Genomic DNA, 17352 nt, shown 5'->3' on the forward strand with positions numbered 1-17352 from the left:
ATTTCGTTTTGCTTCTTTGCGCGTCTTTTGTCTTAAATGTGCGACGCTTTCAAATTTAAAGTATACATTTTGCTTACACGAATTTGTGCCAGCTTTTGGTCACATGCATAAATTTTAATTGAAGTCTATTTTCTAATTGGCTTCCTTCTCTTTCTCAGGCAACAATCGCAATACCAAGAGCGAAGTCATTGATCGCAAGTCGTATCAATGGCTCGGAGCGACAGTAGCTACAGGCAGACATAGTGATTTGGTTGTGGTAAGTACCCTAAAAATACCTATAAATAAACCTTAACTAAATCTTCGCAGAGTCCTAACAGAGAACCTTTTTAGAATAATATATCGACCCCTTTTTGCTAACTGATCGTAAGGGATATTTTTTTAAGAAACTGACTGTTTGATGTAAAATATTTCTAAAATCCTTAACTAATACAAAAAGACCGTCTCCTAAAAAATTTATTTTTTGTCACTTAGGATCATTGCGCAAATTTTGTACAGGAGATGGGTCAAAATAACCTATTAAAAATATGTCATATAGCATCATTCCAAATGCTTTAGAATGATTTAATTTAGTTGCTTAGTTTTTGAATGTGATAAAGCTCAGACTGATCGAATAAAAAAGTCATAATTAAAAAAAAGGAATTTAAAAAAAAAAGGAATTTATTAAGATATAGATCATATTGTAAATAATATTATATTAATATTGATAATAAGATTAAAATAAAAAAATTTGATATTGATTTTCAAGAGTACATTTTATATATCTCTCATTACGATTAGAGATTTTAAACAGCTCTCAGCTTGCTTTAAGTTCGAATGTATTCATGTGGCTTCAACTATGAGCTAAGGTCGTTAGCTTTGAACTAGTTCTACACCAATTCCAACAGCATACATTGTAAAAAAAAAAAAAACGAAATTAACCATCAAGCCACAAAAGCTAAAGCCACAATCGAATTGAATGTTGTTTTAACGCTTCTCAGTGTTGTTAAGCCAGAGTTAATGTGACACCATAATGTGACTCTCGCTTTCAACGACCGACCGCCCAGTGAACTGACCCACTGACTGACTAACTGACTGCACCTCCAGCACCTTCATGTCTCCATCTTGCGTCTTCCCGATTGATTGTTTTGATGTTAATGCGCAGTCGATGGCATCATCGAAGAACGCAGCGATAGCTTGTTAAATGACGGTCGGAGGTTCTTTTTAACAACATCCATGTTGCCTGCCCCTGGGATTGAAAGTGCAAGCAGTCGATAGACTGTAAAGTTGGGACATGGGAAATGGGAAATGGGAGATGGGAGATGAAAATGGAGCTGAAACCAAACAGGTGGGCGACAGCATTAACTCTGAAACTGAAAATGAAACTGTGAGCTCAAAAGAAGACAAGGAAAACAAATCCAAAATGACATTTTTTTTATGACAATGTCGTATGCGAGTATCATTTTTTCTTCTTCTTCTATTTTTATGTCAGCTGCGGTGGGTGTGCAATGCCGTTACATGTGTGTGCGTGTGTGTGTGTGTGTGTGTGTGTGTGCTTATACCGTGTACTCTTGTAAGGCTAAGGAAAGGTAGCTTCAGTTGTCAATGTAGATCAAGTTATATGAATTTCATCCCATGAAAATACTGCAGTCAATTTGTTAAAAGCTTTATAAAAAAAGCAGTTCTAAAGCTTAAGCTTTGATTCTTTGTAAATATATATATAAACTATTGGTCTAAGTTTACTGAAAATTTCAGAAATTTTGGTTAAGAAATATACAAGCTATGAACTTTTATGGTCGAAAAAACAGTGCTAGGGTGCATCCAATTCATTATGAGCGGAGTACAGCTGTATAGGGTATCTTCTAGTCGCGCCTGCTGCTCTGACAAGTTCTGATTTGTCTGTTGTGGTTGTTGCTTTTGGTTGATTTGTTGTTTTGTGTTGGGCGACAGCAAAATTCTGAATGCGTTTTGATTTTGTTGGCATCTTTTGTGGTCGCATTAAACGTGGCCGTTTCTTTGGATTGCGTCAAGTAAACCACAAACACACAACAACAACACACAACAATACACAACAATACAGAGTGTGTGCTCTGTTTAAGGTGTGCCCCAGTCGCAACTTTGGTTAATTGCGTTGGCGTTGTTGGCCAAGCCAAAAGCCAAAAAACCACCAAGCCACCCACCCACGAACAAGAGGAGTGAGAAAGCGAGAGAGAGAGAGGCATTTGATTTTCACTTTAGTTCTCAATTAACTTTGATTTGGCCCATTTGATTTGGCAAAGCACATAAGAAAACCGTTAACATTGATGGCCCAAACAACAAAAAGATGACGCCCTTTGTTACACTTAAGCATTGTTGTTGCAGTTACGTTCCTTGTTCCTTTCTGTTGACCATCGATGTCCAGGTCACTTCCGCCATGTGCGGCACCCACTGCTGACCTGGCCTTCAAATGCCCATTAAAAGGCCATCGATTTATGTTTGCACCAATTGCGAGCGATTGCCAACTTGAACTACATCATCCAACAACAACAAAAGCTACAAAAGACAGACTTTATAAGCGTATGATACAATCCACATATGAATTCATATAATACGATAAGTTATAATATGATATATATGTATCTAAAGTTAGTCTCTCTTGACTGAGAGATATTTTTTGAATTTTGATTTAGGTTAGGATAACATTTACCTAAGATTTATTAAATTAGATTATAATTAAAAATACAAATTTAATGATTGATTCATAATAGGTTAACTAGTTGATAGTACACGAAATTTCAATTCGTAGATGAATTTATTACACTTTTTTGTATCTTTAAATGGTAACGATGCCAAAGATGATCAGCAAATTAACAGTTTTTATTTTGTGAAGGCATTTGAACTCAATGCGATCACAAAGGTGACATCACTGTGAACCCGATCAAAAATAGCCGATTCGCAGATCGGCGATTGGTGATTGGTGATCGTCGATTGGATTGTGTGGTGCTATTGGGAGTGGTGCAATAGTGGTGTTTGTGGCACTACTAAATACGACTGGACTGTGGCCATGTTGCCTTTGGGTATTTTTGTTGTTGTTGCTGTTGCTGTTGTTGTTGTTGTTGTTGTTGTTGTTGTTGCGATGGCTTTGGGGCATGTGCCGCATGTCGTGCGGTCTCGTTTCGCGTTTTGTTTGTTGTTGCGATTGCGACATGATCATCGACACGATCTCTGTAAAATTGCTAAAGCACTATTGAACTCAAATATGGCCAGGCACATGGCCATGGGATGCGGCTCGTCGTCGTTCTTCCTTCCATCTTAAATGCGATCCTTGCAGAACTTTGCATTCGCAATGGTAACGTCTGCATGTCGACCATGTCAAACGTGTTGACTTTTGACTTTTGGCAGACAACAACAACGCTACGTTCCCTCTCGGAAAGTGCAATTTAATGTCTCAAAAATTTATCGCTGGCATTTTGGTATGCGCTCTGTGCCCAACATGGGCAATAAACCAACAAACCGCAAGCAGGGAATAACATGCAAAAAATAAAAAATATTACAAAAAAAAAAAACAAAATTAAATGAAAATCATTCAAAGTATGTTTGAAAGCAACTTTAACAAACCAAGTAATATGCTTTCAAATTGCAATTACCAATTGACTGAGCTAATTTCGCTTACTGATGGCGCCCAACGTAGGTTGCGGTAGAGTATAGAAAAAAGTCTTTACTTCTACGTCTTAAAATTAAAAAATGCTAAGATATTAACTGATGCCTCTTAATCCCAATTAAATTATTTATTTAGTAAATATATGAATGGCAATCTACTTCAGTATTGATTTCGTTTGGAATTGCTCCTGCTCAAATTATGTTTTAATTTTTGAAGCATACAAATTCATATCCAAATATTTATATTGTGACTATACAAAGAAATGGTGAGGTAGGGTATACGTGACAAACTCTATTATTGGATAGACTTTAATTAATAGAACTGCGTATCAATTGTAGGAAAAATTATGTTACACCGATCAACTGAGATAATTCAAATCAGCTAAATCCAAATATATCTACCAGGGAAACTTAACATTTAATTTTAGTACCGAAACCGGACACATAGGCGCAGCATATTATTTTTTATGAACCGAATATCGAAACGTATGTACCGGCAAGGTTTCGGTACATTTTTTCTAAAAAAAATTTTTTAATTATAGTATATTGTAATTAGTATACTTCGACACTTTCAACTTGTTGTTGTACAAAGTCATGCCAAACAGAAAAAAATTTTCGACTTGTAAAGTTTCTAGCTCATAAGTAAGACCATAGCTTAGTCAAATCTCGACCGATCTCTAAGCGAAATATTATTTTGATCATGGTTTGACCTCTTAGTTCTGCACTTAAATTTATGCAAGGATTCGAACATTCAAGTTTCAACTTTTTATCAACTCTTTATGTCATAATTGGTATTAAACAAGACCTTATCATTTTAAAATTGTTCTAAATTGATTTGTTGTACCGGTACGTACCGGTACGTACCGGTTTAGATCGAGTTTTATATGGAGATAGAATATTGCCAAAAATAATTATAGAGTTGTCGATATATCGGAAAATAGTAGATCGCGTTGCAAATATCGAGTTTTTTTAAAAACATTTTTTTTTCTTTGAAAACGTAATTGTAATTATAAAATACACGCGTACTTTTTGTAGTTTTTTACTACGGACGCTCATTAAAAATTCAACGACTAAACTTAATTCTGCAAATTAACTACGATGAACAATCCCCAGTGTGATGTCAGTTTTTCATGTAAATCGATTAAATCAACTCGATAGATCTTCAAACAAATCATCGCGTTAAAGTACTCGATAATCGCTTCTGCGAAGTTCGAGTTGTCGATATTTCGATATATTTTTACATCACTAGACAAAACCAATATAGAATCTTTTATTGAAATAGTTGTTTCGGGCATACCGGATTTGAAACCGCAACCAATATTAGTTTTGGTTTAATTCCTTGATATTTACATATGCTCGCGGCGCTCAACGTAGGGCTCCTATGGATAAAATGCTCTACTCCTGCTTCCAAACCTGACGATCTGCGTCTCAAATTAAGAAAAAGTTATGATACAAGTATGAGCAAGACTAACTGGAACATCTAAATCCACAGCAACTTGTGTGGTTGTGTGTGTGTGTGTGTGTGTGTTTAAATGGCGCTCAACGTGGGGCAGCAATTGTAAGGCAATCTTTTGCTGCTTTTGGTCCACTCAGCGACTCCAGGCCATTTGCATATCTAACTATCTTACCGCGAAAACAACTTGCAGCGAAAAGAGTTCGCTATTTTCTTCTTGCTTATTTATTTATTTTGTTGTTGTTGCTGAATGCGACGCTGATAATAAAGTTTTTAATAGGAAAATGCTATTAACTTATTGGCCGCGCGGTGGGCCCTGGCCAACGGGGTCGTATACAAAGCCAAAGCAATAACAACAGCAACAGTGGAAAGATATACTGAACGATGAAGCTGCTGTAGCACATTATGAATTCAATTGAATTGTTCAATGGCCCAGAACTGAACGTGGACCTGACGCAAAGACTGGAGCTGTGGACTCGGCAGCTGGAAACTTGGAGCAGGGAACTGGGGACTGGGACTGGGACTGAAACTGGGACTGGGACTGTGCCTGAGGCGAGCTGATTGTCTTTATTTTGATTTTATGGGTGCATTGAGTGCACCTGAGACGCTGCAAAAGAGCGATATGAATGCGACTATGCAGATATGTATTTGGCAGGGCTGAAGTAAAAACTTAAGACTGACTGACTGAAATGTTGCAAACATTTATGTAGTTTTAAAGAACAATCTTAAGGATATTATCGAAATTATGCTAAAAATGCAAATGATAAACAATTTGATTGCCCGTCCCTGGTCGCAATGGGGTCCACGAGTTTGGAGCTGTGATTTGGCGAACGTCGCTTGCATAATGCGAGCGCATAGATTTCCTATTCAATGGGTATTTGAATGAGCTGGGCGTGTCCACCAAGACTTGAGAGACCTGCGATGATGTGATCAGCATGCATTTTTGGCGATAGCACGTCATTTTGGAGTTTATGTCAGAGTCGATGGACGGACAGTAAGTTGGTAAGCAGTGAGGTGAGGACTCAACTTAAGTGGAGGGAGCAAGTCAATAGAGCTGCTTGTGTGTGTTGTTTTTGTTACTTTTTCAATCCTGCCACTGGCAATTCCATAAAAGGCACAATATGTATAAATTTGTAAAAGTAATTGCAGGCATATGTGCCACAGAGCGGGCATCAAACAATGCCACTACAATCCGATGGTGATGCCGATGACGATGCCGATCCGGGCCGGGCCAACTGCATGCCAGCCATATTTGGCATGGGCCATAGGCCCAAGTATTGCGCCCGTCTGTGAGCGTGCGTGTTTTATGTCCAACTGCCAGCCATTTATACATTATAAAACTATATATACAGTGACAGACACAAAGACAGAGCGAGAGAGAGAGAGAGAGAGAGAGAGAGAGAGAGAGAGAGAGAGAGAAGGAGACACACAGGGAGACAGAACAACTGACAGACGGACAAGCCACAGTTGTAGCTGAAACTGAAGCTGCACACAGAGCGAAAATATTAAGTATTTCGTACTTAAATACATTTTATTCTGAACTTGCTTTTTCACTGAGATTCAAATTACTTAAGTCAATTTCTTAACTCTAAAAATTTTAATATTTTAGTATTTTCAAACTTTGAATTTAAGTGCAATTCAAAAGTGATCCAAGTTTCCTAAACAACGGAACAGATTACAAAAACTTATTTAAATTGAAACATGTAAAATTGATTTTAAAATATACAATTTTCTTGAAATCTTATAAAATTTTTATAAAATTATCAAAATCATAAGCATGGGCACTAAAAACTTTAAATTTTTGTGAAAGTTAGCTAAGACTGATTACAGAATATATATTCTGTTTCATATAGTCGTCCTTTCCCAGTGCCCTTCCAACTACTCCTCCTAGCAGACAAGCAAGAACAAGTTGGAAGCCCGTTACAGCCGAACGCTAAAAAAGATGTAAGCATTAAAGGTCTTGATTTAAAATTTTACGAGCTTGTTCCGTGAGTATCCGCTCTAAAAAATAAACAAGTCGAACCTGAGTCCGCAATGTTTATTAAGAAGTTTCGTACTTACCTCTAGAAAATCTTAAGCTTAACTCGATTCAAGGCTTTATGTTCTTGCATCTTATAAATTTTTTATGATCGTTTGTAGTAATTCGTACTTATGTCAAGCATGGATTTAAAGCATTGCAGGTACTTAATTCGAGGACATTTATAATTTAAGTAGCGCTTTTTTCTCTCTGTGCAATTGGAGCTGAAGACTGCAGGCTTCAGGGTCGCAGCGTAGCGTACCATAACGTACCGTACCTCATCCCAAATGCACCGCTCTACACCTCATCTTGTAGCCTCGCTTACCTCATCTCAGCTCAGCTCGGCTCGGCTCAACGCGATGCGATGCGATGTGACTCGAGTCAACTCGACTCGACTCTGTCCTCATCTTGTAATTCGCCTTGGCCATTTTTGGTTTTGCAGCATTTTCATGATCTGTTTGATGCCATTGTTTCACATTTTCACAACTTCACAACGTGGCATTTGCTGGCTGTAATGCTAAATAATTCTCATGTTTTTTATGCATACCCTGTAAATTATATAAATAGGTGTATAATGAACTTACTAACAGAGTTTTGGATGCTACAAGTTGAAGAAATTTTAAATTAACTGACAACAGCTTATCAAAATCATTTTTGGATGCTGCCCCTTTAAGATATGTCAGTTAAGCACATATTTGTTTGTGTTACCTATAAAAACTCGGGAAGTATCACGCTGAGAGTTAGTAAATTTGGTATTCGTCTTGTAGATATGCTAAAATTAGGAATTTTATTGATAATTCGTAACTACCTACACCGTTAAATCGATAGAAGCTTAAGTAAAAATGCTATAAAAATCTAAAAATACTTTAACAAAATTATTACTCATTATAGGGTAACTCTTAGTTTACATTCCACAAGGCTGCAAACCTGCAAAATTTTGTTAAAGGTTCGGATCGGCGGTTCAAAACATAGAGCAAGACATCGGTATATACCCTCTGAAACCAAGGTTTGGGTTCGAACCTTGGTTCAATTTCATACAAAAATATATTTTTATTGTTATACATTTTTCTTTACATAAAATTTTTTTTTAAAGAAATCAAATGTTGATGATAATTTAAATTTATTTAATGACTTAAATATGACTTATTTTAATCTGAAGTCTCAAATAATTGCGTAATATTAGAAAGCCAAAAAATGTATGCAATTATTTTTTTTCGAACCAAACCTTTTATTTTAGAAAGCGGTTCGGTTTAGGTTTGGGTTCGCGAAGTAAATAATTTCAAGGGTTCGGTTCATGATCCGGTTCAGGCTGCTTGAAAACCCGAACCGAACCGGCTCTACGATGTTCGGTTCAGAACTGGTTTGCAGCCTTCATTTTCCACTTGTTTTGAAAAATGTTTTTATTTTTTTCCCGTGCTTTGTGGATGATCTTAATTTATGAATTTTATGGATATTTCGCAACTATCAAATCAAAAGAAGCTTTAATATTAGTGCTATATAAATATATTTAAAATACTCTTTATAGGGTAACTCGTAGTTTGTTTTCCGCCTATTTTAATTTGTTTTTTCCCCGTGTATCTCTTTGCAGGCCTGCGCACCGCGTTATGTCTTCCACACGATGACGCCATCGAGGGCGATGCGCTATGATCCGGTCGGCACCTGTTTTACCTCGCACAACTTCATGCAGTTCACTGAGATATCACCGTGTCGCACAAGTAAGTAGGTCGCCCCGAATTAGATCCACAACAGTCGAATTCAAAAACAGAGAAAAAAAGGAAGAAAATGTATTTTAAAATAAAAAAAAAAAAACATCAACTTCACCTCATGTGATTTGCACTCTTAAAGTAATTTGAGCAGTGCGCGACCAGGGAATCCCTTTAAACGCAAATTACACAAGCAACACAAACAACAACGACTGAAAAACAAAACGCAGAAAAAATATAAGAGGGAATCGCTGAAAGTGTGTGCAAAGAGCAGGGGGGGAAGACGTACTACACGTTCATACTTATAAAGCCAAGGCCAGGACACAAAGCTAAAGTGTCGGATGACCATAAATGAGAAGTGAACCAAAGCCAGGCCGTGTGAACTTCAGGTATCAAGTGTCTATCAAGCGAAAGCTGTGGCTAACACTCTGCTGTTATCGATAGAATCGATAAGTTTTTAAAGTCATTAGCTTTATAATCTTTTTTGTATGCTTTTCACAGACATGTTTTGTTTCATACTTATTTTAACTGTCTGGAATATATACATCTCCTGTCTTCTGCTGAGCTTGTATTTCTCTAACTATCGATAGTAACTTCAAGTCTTCAAAACTATTACGACTGTCGTTTAGTTGTCATGGTTAAATATTTCAACACACTATATAAAAAAGCATAGAAAAAAACTCCCAAATCATCTAGATCTTTAAGAAAAGTTAGGTTTTAATTGTTTGCTTATATATATATATATATATATATATATATATATGGCGTCATATATATATATATATATATATATATATATATATATATAGTGATGGCGTCATATATATATATATATATATATATATATATATATATATATATATATTTATTGAACTTATGAGTTGTCGATTCTTTTTATTAGCATTTATCTTTATAAAAGAGTCATCTTCTTTTTATTTTTTAACATAGATCGGAATTTTAAAATTCTGGTCCTACACGAAAATAGTTTATCTGACCTCCGATGAGCTGGTTTTTCAAATGTGTTGTTATCGATATACATTGATTATCACTTAAATCGATTATTGGTCTGTTAATTTTTGTTTTTTAGTTCCCTTAAATTTTAAAGGAGACATATTTTTTATTAATTAATTAAATTGAATACATTTAACGTCAAAATGTCTTAATGAAATATAAATGAGACCTTAGCCAGGCAATAAAAAATGGCCCTTAGTTTCTTAAATATTCTGTAAATGTTGAGTAATTTCCTTCATAAGTGTGATAACGAAAGTTATCGATTGAAACTCTCATTGTTTTCTGCACTCTAACTATCGATAGTATCCATAAGCTTTTTAATCTGCTAGAGTTATTTCTTTTCAGCATTTATCCGATTAGTTTCCTTTATAAAGGTTAAAAGTTGACTTATTTCCTTGTAGATTTTTAGGTAAAATCTCTGAATACAATTCACTATCGATCACTAGATCAATCGTAGCTCTCCTTAACACTTTTACTTCCTTTTACAAATGTTATTTTATAATTTTATCACTGCATTGCTTGACAGTTCCTAACATAAGTTTCCCTCGGGACGCCAATCGAGCAGGCCGAAGATAGATTTATAGCACTCAACGGACCGTGACTTGCAACAAATAGATATGTATATTTTCCGAATGCTAAAAACATATCTATTAATGTTGTTTCATGTCGTAAAAGTTGCAACAACATTTCTTATTTTATATAGATATCATATTCTTATAGAAGATCATTTTGAGCTGCATTAGGGATGATATTTTTGGTTAATTTCCAACAGACTGCCAATTTGTTTGCTTAGTCATCTTATTAGATGATGATTCTATATATATATATAGATATATATGCCCCCACATATGTATATGTATATGTGTGTATACTGGACATGTAGACACATGTGGCATGGCTACAACTTTTGCTTGCTTCTTCTGATTATTTTTAGCATCGACATAAGATGCAAAGCATCGTTTCGGCATATACACATATATATTATACATTTATATATATATACCTATACCTCTACCCCTACCTATATACATCTTTATGTATGTTTCTAATCTGCAAATTTAATTTGTTGAACTGCTTTATCAGCTCCTAATAAGCTGTAGATGATCCAAACTTATGAAATTGATGATTATGCAATGAATTATGGAAAGATGAAATTTAAATATTGAAGTTCTCTTTATACACATTGCTCATGGAACTAGTTCGCTTCCCAAGCAATTGCTCAATTGCTGTATCAAGTGATCCAATCCCCATCCAGTCCCTATTCCAATTCCAATCGAACCGATTGAAGGCCAATTTAATGATTCTAAACGCATTTCCAGGCGCTGGGCTCAATACCCAATGGTGTTGTTGCGTTATTAATGTTGTCGTTGTCGTTGTCGTTGTCGAAGTTGTTGCTGTTGTTGTTATTGTTGTGAAATGATTAGCAGCAACAGCAGCTACTCATCACATGACAGTTGGGCAGCACATTCCGACATTACTGAAAGCAATAAATACCAACTTAACGCACAAAATACCAAACTAATAGTTAAGACGAATAAAGAACACAAAAAAAAAACACACACACACACACAGAAATCAGAATTAAAGAATGAAGAAGTGAATAAAAAAAGGGTAAAAAAAGGAACGTGGAGAAAAAGCTGCCCAAGAGAGCGACAATCGTTGAGAAGGAACCGCCAAGTGACGACAGTGGTAAATCTTTTAAAGATTTAGAGACAAAAAATACTTGAACTTCTATAAAACCCTTAAAATATACAATTTTGAAAATTAACAGATAATTAATTGTTCAATTAAATTAGCTTCATAATTCCATAATTCATAATATAGAGCAGAAAAAAAATATTTTATTATAAATTAGAGCATTTAAGGAACATTTGGTAAGCTTTCACCTCCTCATATAGAAAACACTGAAACACAGAACTTAAAACTTATTATAGCGTAGAAAAGTCGCAAAAGCACGTCCTAAAAAAGTTGTTCCCACATTTTTTTGTATTATTTTCTTTAATTTTTTTTAAATGAAAAATACTTAAAAAAAAACAATAATGTGCACAAATTTTTAGTGCAATGAGTGACAATCTATTATAAATTCCAAAACAATAGAATTTATGCCAAAAAAAAATGGTAAAATTATCCACTGTGCACAGTTGAGACTGCGTTTTAAGCTGTGTGTTGTCCAAGTCCGATTCCGAGTTGTCCAACTGCTGTTGTTGTTGTTGCTCATGTGGTTGTTGTAGTAGTTGTTGTTGTTGCTGCCCTTGCTAAGACTAATTGTAATTCAAGACGGGGGCGATTTTATTATGGGAGTTACAACAACTGCAAAACGCACAATGCTCAGTACAAGAGTATGTATGTGTTGGTGTGTGTGTCAACTCAGCCTTAAAAGTTGACTTATGGCGAGAAGGCAGCAACAACACGCCAGCAACATGCTGCTGTTGCCGCTGCTGTTGTTGAGCGTTCAAATTGAAACACTTCGGAGACAAATTGTTATCGTTTAATTTGATCAAACGCACGATCTGGCTGTTGATTTTCTGCACAGCAAAAAAAAATGTTGCCAACAGCGCGACATGTTGCTGCTGCCAGTTGCCAGTTGCCTGTTGCCAGTTGTTGCCGCAAGCGTTGCGTGATTTTTTATTTGGTAGCAAGCAAACAGCAAGGAAAAAAAAAAGGCACACAACAAAGAGGGCCAACAAAAGGATGTGGTGCTTTTGTGGTCAACAGTTTTGGATGCGAGCGTCAATTCATTCAATGTTGTTGTTGCTGTTGTTGCTGTTGCTGTTGTTGCTGCTGCTGTTGTTGCTGTTGGCCTTTGGGGCTGTCTGTCCGCAGCCTTTTGTTCTGGCAATCTGCCGCTGTTGTTTATTGTATTTTCATTTCAATGTCCATTCTGTGGCAGTTCTCAGTTCTCCTCTCAGTTGTTGTCGTTGTTCTACTCATTGTTGTTGCTCCTGCTCTACTCATTGTTGTTGTTGCCTTGAAGGCGCAGGCGCGCGCGCTCTAATCCTTTTATGTGGTTCTTTTCTGTCTGCATCCATCGCCTGACAAATCACTGGCTCAATTTATTGCATTGCTCTGGTAATTATTTGCAATTTATTGCCTCCCTCCCCGCCTGCTCACCGTAATTGCCTTGCAACTGTAACTTGCAACAACAACAACTGCATTTTCTTATGACGAAATTACAATAAAAAATAAACAGACACACTTACATAATAAGCATATTTGCCTCAATCTCAATTCGAAAATTGTAACTGACATGGTTTCATCATCTTCCTTCTCCCTCTCCATCTCTCTCTCTCTCTCTCTCTCTCTCTTTCTCTTTCTTTCTGTCTCTGTTTACAGACAACTGGGGATATCATCGACAAGGCTCGTGTCAGGCTGGTTTCAGTGCGGCTGTCAACAGTGTAAGTATAATAAATATTTATCAAAACTAAGCGGGTATATCCACTATATATAGACCCCACAGAAAATCACTTTAGTTTAAATTGACTCCAATTGAGATCTGAAATCGCGATTTTGAAATCAATAACTTTAAGATGGATTTTTTAATTAAAAAATAAGTTCTTTTATTTTATTGTAGGAAATAAGCATGAGCTCGATAAACTCAAATTGAGATCTGAACATTCGTTTTGGAAAATTTGCGGTTAAAGCCCCTTATTAAAAATGAACTTGAAATTACGTTTATTTTTAATACTTTCAAGATATAATAATATTTTAGAGAAATTACAGATATTTTTGGTTTAAGGCAGCTTCATATAGAAAAAAAGTCTTAGAAAAGTACATAATTAGGGTTTTTTGTTATAGAGAAATGATTCATGCTAGCGACTTTTGCAGTAAAAAATAATTTAGTTAATTCAAAATATAATGGACTATAAAATCAAGGGTATTTAAAAGTTGGCTTAGGACATTCATAACTTGCATTTCTGGCATCTTTCGATACATATTTTTGGGATATGCAAGTTATTATTTGCATTGGCTTTGTTCTTGGGCTTGGAACTTTAGTTTTTGTTTCATTTTTTTTTTTTTTTGGGGATCGGTTCTGTATTCGCATATGGGCATTAGGTATGTGGCGTGGGCACGTTTAGTTTGCACCTTGTTGCGATCGTGGCATATCATTTGCATAGGTAATCGCAATCGCAATCTCAATCACAATCACAATCGGTAACTGAAGATTTATAAGATTTATTCGCATCTTGCAGAATGGTTCACGTTTATACATTGGCGCACCTGGCAGTTGGTATTGGCAAGGTAAGTGCACGATATTAACTAAAGAATGTACCGCTTACATTTACTATGAATTAAGGATAGAACAAGACGAAGAAAAATATGAGTATTATGAAGATTTGAATTCTATATACATATGTATTTGTACTGTATGTATTTGTATTATTTTGATATTTAAAATTGTTGTATTTACACTATTTTCTAAGTACAACAGCTACTATCCATTGTATTTAGTAATAGTTTAGAACTTTAAGTATCTTTCCCAGCTACGAACCCGATTTTTACCCCCCGCCCCCACGTTTTATCCCATACACAAAGTGCGTAGTCCCGTATATAGTTTCTGGTTTGTTATTTTTATGATTGTAATACTTTCCCCAAATTTTGATATTTCCAATTTGTCTTGATTTTGCATTAGAATGTCCCACATTTTCGTCCCCCTATTATTCTTCCCCGCCCCTTTTGCAACCCAATTATGGTTTATTTTACAGTTTCCGATCTGATTTCAAGTTAAATTTTTGTTTGTACTCTTTTGAACTTTGTGTTAATTTTAGTTTCAGTTGTGTTTAATTTTTTCGAGCATATTTAGACTTTAGAACGTCCCTAACCTCACACACACACACACACATACAGAACACATACAAACACATGAATAATATGCAGGGATAATCTTAATGTTAACACCCTTAAGAGAATAAAACTATCGTACTATCAAACTTTAGAGTTGATTAGCCCAATACAAAACTCAAATACTACCTTTTTTACTCGTACGTCTTTAACATAGAACCCTAGAACTTTAGATCTAAGTGTAGCCCCTTTTCGAATACTGTAAGACTTCCCGTTTATTTTAGTTTATATTTGCGATGTGCATGTACCGTTAGTTGGTTAGAGTAAATGCTGGAAAACCAATCAATAGTAAGCTATCGATTAACTACCGTACTATCGATTGACTTTCTGGCTAAATCGCGTACACAAACCACAAGATAAGTTTGACATAATGAGTTTTTAAGTGTTGTCGAGTTGTTGCTATCTTAATTTATTGCAAAATTGGACTTAATGTTCGTTAAGTGTCGTCGCCGCTAAACGCTAACGAAAGAAAAACTAAATTTAAAAATAAATTAAGAAAAAGCTAAAATTAAAAACCAATAAAGAAACCACATTCATAACTCATTTACTACAACTCGACAGCAATTGCAGCTGCAGACCTAACTAACCACATGTTAAGTTTATCGTGTAGTCAGTTAAATTAATTAATGATTACTTGATTATTGATTATTGTAATTGTATCGTAATTTAACCCAAACGAATTTTTAGCTGCATTTATTGTATCGTGTACTATATATACATACATCGATATATAGTACATATATTATCGTAAATTGTAAACTGTAATCGTAATTGTAATCGTAAACTATAATCATAACTATAACTATTATAATAACTGTACGTGTACTCGTCATTTTTTTCTCCTAATTGAATTTTTAGTCGAAACTTTTTTTTGTCTCATTTGATTAATATTGTATTATGTATTCTCTCTTTTTATTCTCTCTCTCTCTCTCTCTGCTCCTATATTCACACTCTGTCTGCCTCGGCGCAAAATGCATGCAATTTTCGTAATGTTTCGAAAACAAAACAATTCTTTTAAAAATTTATAAATAAAATAATAAATAATGATCATCTATGCATTCTGTACCGAACGCTATGACCTGTGTCTGTTGTTCAACCCAACCACAACCACAAAAAATAAAACCAAAAACTCGAAACCAAACCAAACATAAAAAAAAAACAAAACTTCTGCTATAATAATCCGAAAAACGTAATACCAAAACCACAAATTAAATACAAACATATCTATAAAAAAAAAGGACAAACCTACTCAATACCGCCCGATGCCGAGTTTCCATATAAGCCGCCTTATTATCAGCCCTTCGGCACTGGAGGTAATAATAATAATACGCAAAATACGCTTCTCACACCGCCAAAAAATCAGCCAACCTTATCTTGAACATTATTTGATCGATCAACATTAACAAGCATACACAATAATAAAACAAAAGTGCCTAAAAATTAAAAACAATTAAAATTGTAAAAAAAAAAAAAAAAGAAAATAAATAATAGTTAAAGAATGGCCTTAAACCCTTACCCGCTTCCTGCTCCTACCCATATAATGGTGTGTGATAATAATATACTTATAAATAATCGATATCGATAGCGATAGCGATAACGAACTCATCATTGCGAAGGGCTGTCAAGTCGGTGCAGAAAACGATCGTTACGAGAGCTAAAGCCCCTGTCCACGATTTGACAGCGATCGCTAAATTCGCCCTCAATCAGCCACGCCCCTCGCCGCCCTTTCATCGAACGCTTCGCTAACAAACGAGTGCTACAACAAACAGAAAAGAATATATGTATAAAGTATACATATACACCATATATGTATGAAACAACCGCTCAAAAGGAAATACGCCTAAAATGTCTCGTCAACTGCTAACTGCAGTTCTGGTTGTTGTCTTCACTAAGCAATGCTCATACATAGAACATACATTTACCCACACATACATACATAAATACATACATACATACCAAAAGGTAGCAAAAATACCAAAGTACCAAGAAACATACCATATAGTATGTATACATAATAACTAAATCGATCTACACGCGTACGGTTCAATCAAGAGATGCTATCGATTAATTAACTAAACTTAAGCGCAGCCAAGTTCATATATTGGCGCTGCCAGACTGCAGAGCTGCAATGCCAGACTGTCTTAATTATATTCGGTTCTTATTGTTTATGGCAAAGTTCAGCCTTAAATTCTAAAGGAGTTTCAATCTACCTTAAAGTTAATTTTATCAAACTTAAAATATCAATCTCTATATCTAAACTTTAAGTTTTAAATATTGATTACAAATGATTCAATCTATTTTCAAGCAAATTTATCATTTTCATGTGAACGTTAAACTTTATATTATGATCACAGGCAATTTAATTTGTTTTAAAGTCATGTTGTAGCATTCAGTACTATTTTGTCTCTGTGCAGCCCACTTGTCATTTATAGGTGTGGCGCTACCAGAATTCAAATATATATAAAATTCAAGCAAATCACTAAAACACTATATTTAAAATGTACATAATTGAACTTTGAAATGAATATGAACTTTTTAATAAGATTTGACAATTGACAAAAAAAAAGAAATAGCTTTAACGTGTCAACAATTAAACTCTCTCTCTCTCTCTCGATCTCTGTATTTTAAACTATATGATCAAAAATTAAATCTCTTGCTTGAATCGCGCGTTGAAGTACACTAAGCTTTAAGTTTTTCGATAACTTTAAGCTCAT

At 35.1% G+C, this 17352-nt stretch overlaps 1 protein-coding gene across 4 annotated transcripts in view; it reads left to right on the forward strand.

Annotated features, from left to right (window-relative positions):
• Positions 1–17352, forward strand: part of LOC117779856 (integrin alpha-PS2) — a 44472-nt gene that overhangs the window by 22003 nt on the left and 5117 nt on the right. For all 4 annotated transcript variants that reach the window (XM_034616208.1, XM_034616189.1, XM_034616199.1 and 1 more), the window contains exons 4-8: positions 159–256; positions 8674–8800; positions 13133–13194; positions 13990–14038; positions 15877–15951. In XM_034616208.1, coding sequence (XP_034472099.1) covers positions 159–256; positions 8674–8800; positions 13133–13194; positions 13990–14038; positions 15877–15951 — 411 coding nt within the window. The remainder of the gene's footprint in view (positions 1–158; positions 257–8673; positions 8801–13132; positions 13195–13989; positions 14039–15876; positions 15952–17352) is intronic.

The sequence above is a fragment of the Drosophila innubila genome, chromosome X (assembly GCF_004354385.1).
Source record: "Drosophila innubila isolate TH190305 chromosome X, UK_Dinn_1.0, whole genome shotgun sequence".
Lineage (NCBI taxonomy): Eukaryota > Metazoa > Arthropoda > Insecta > Diptera > Drosophilidae > Drosophila > Drosophila innubila.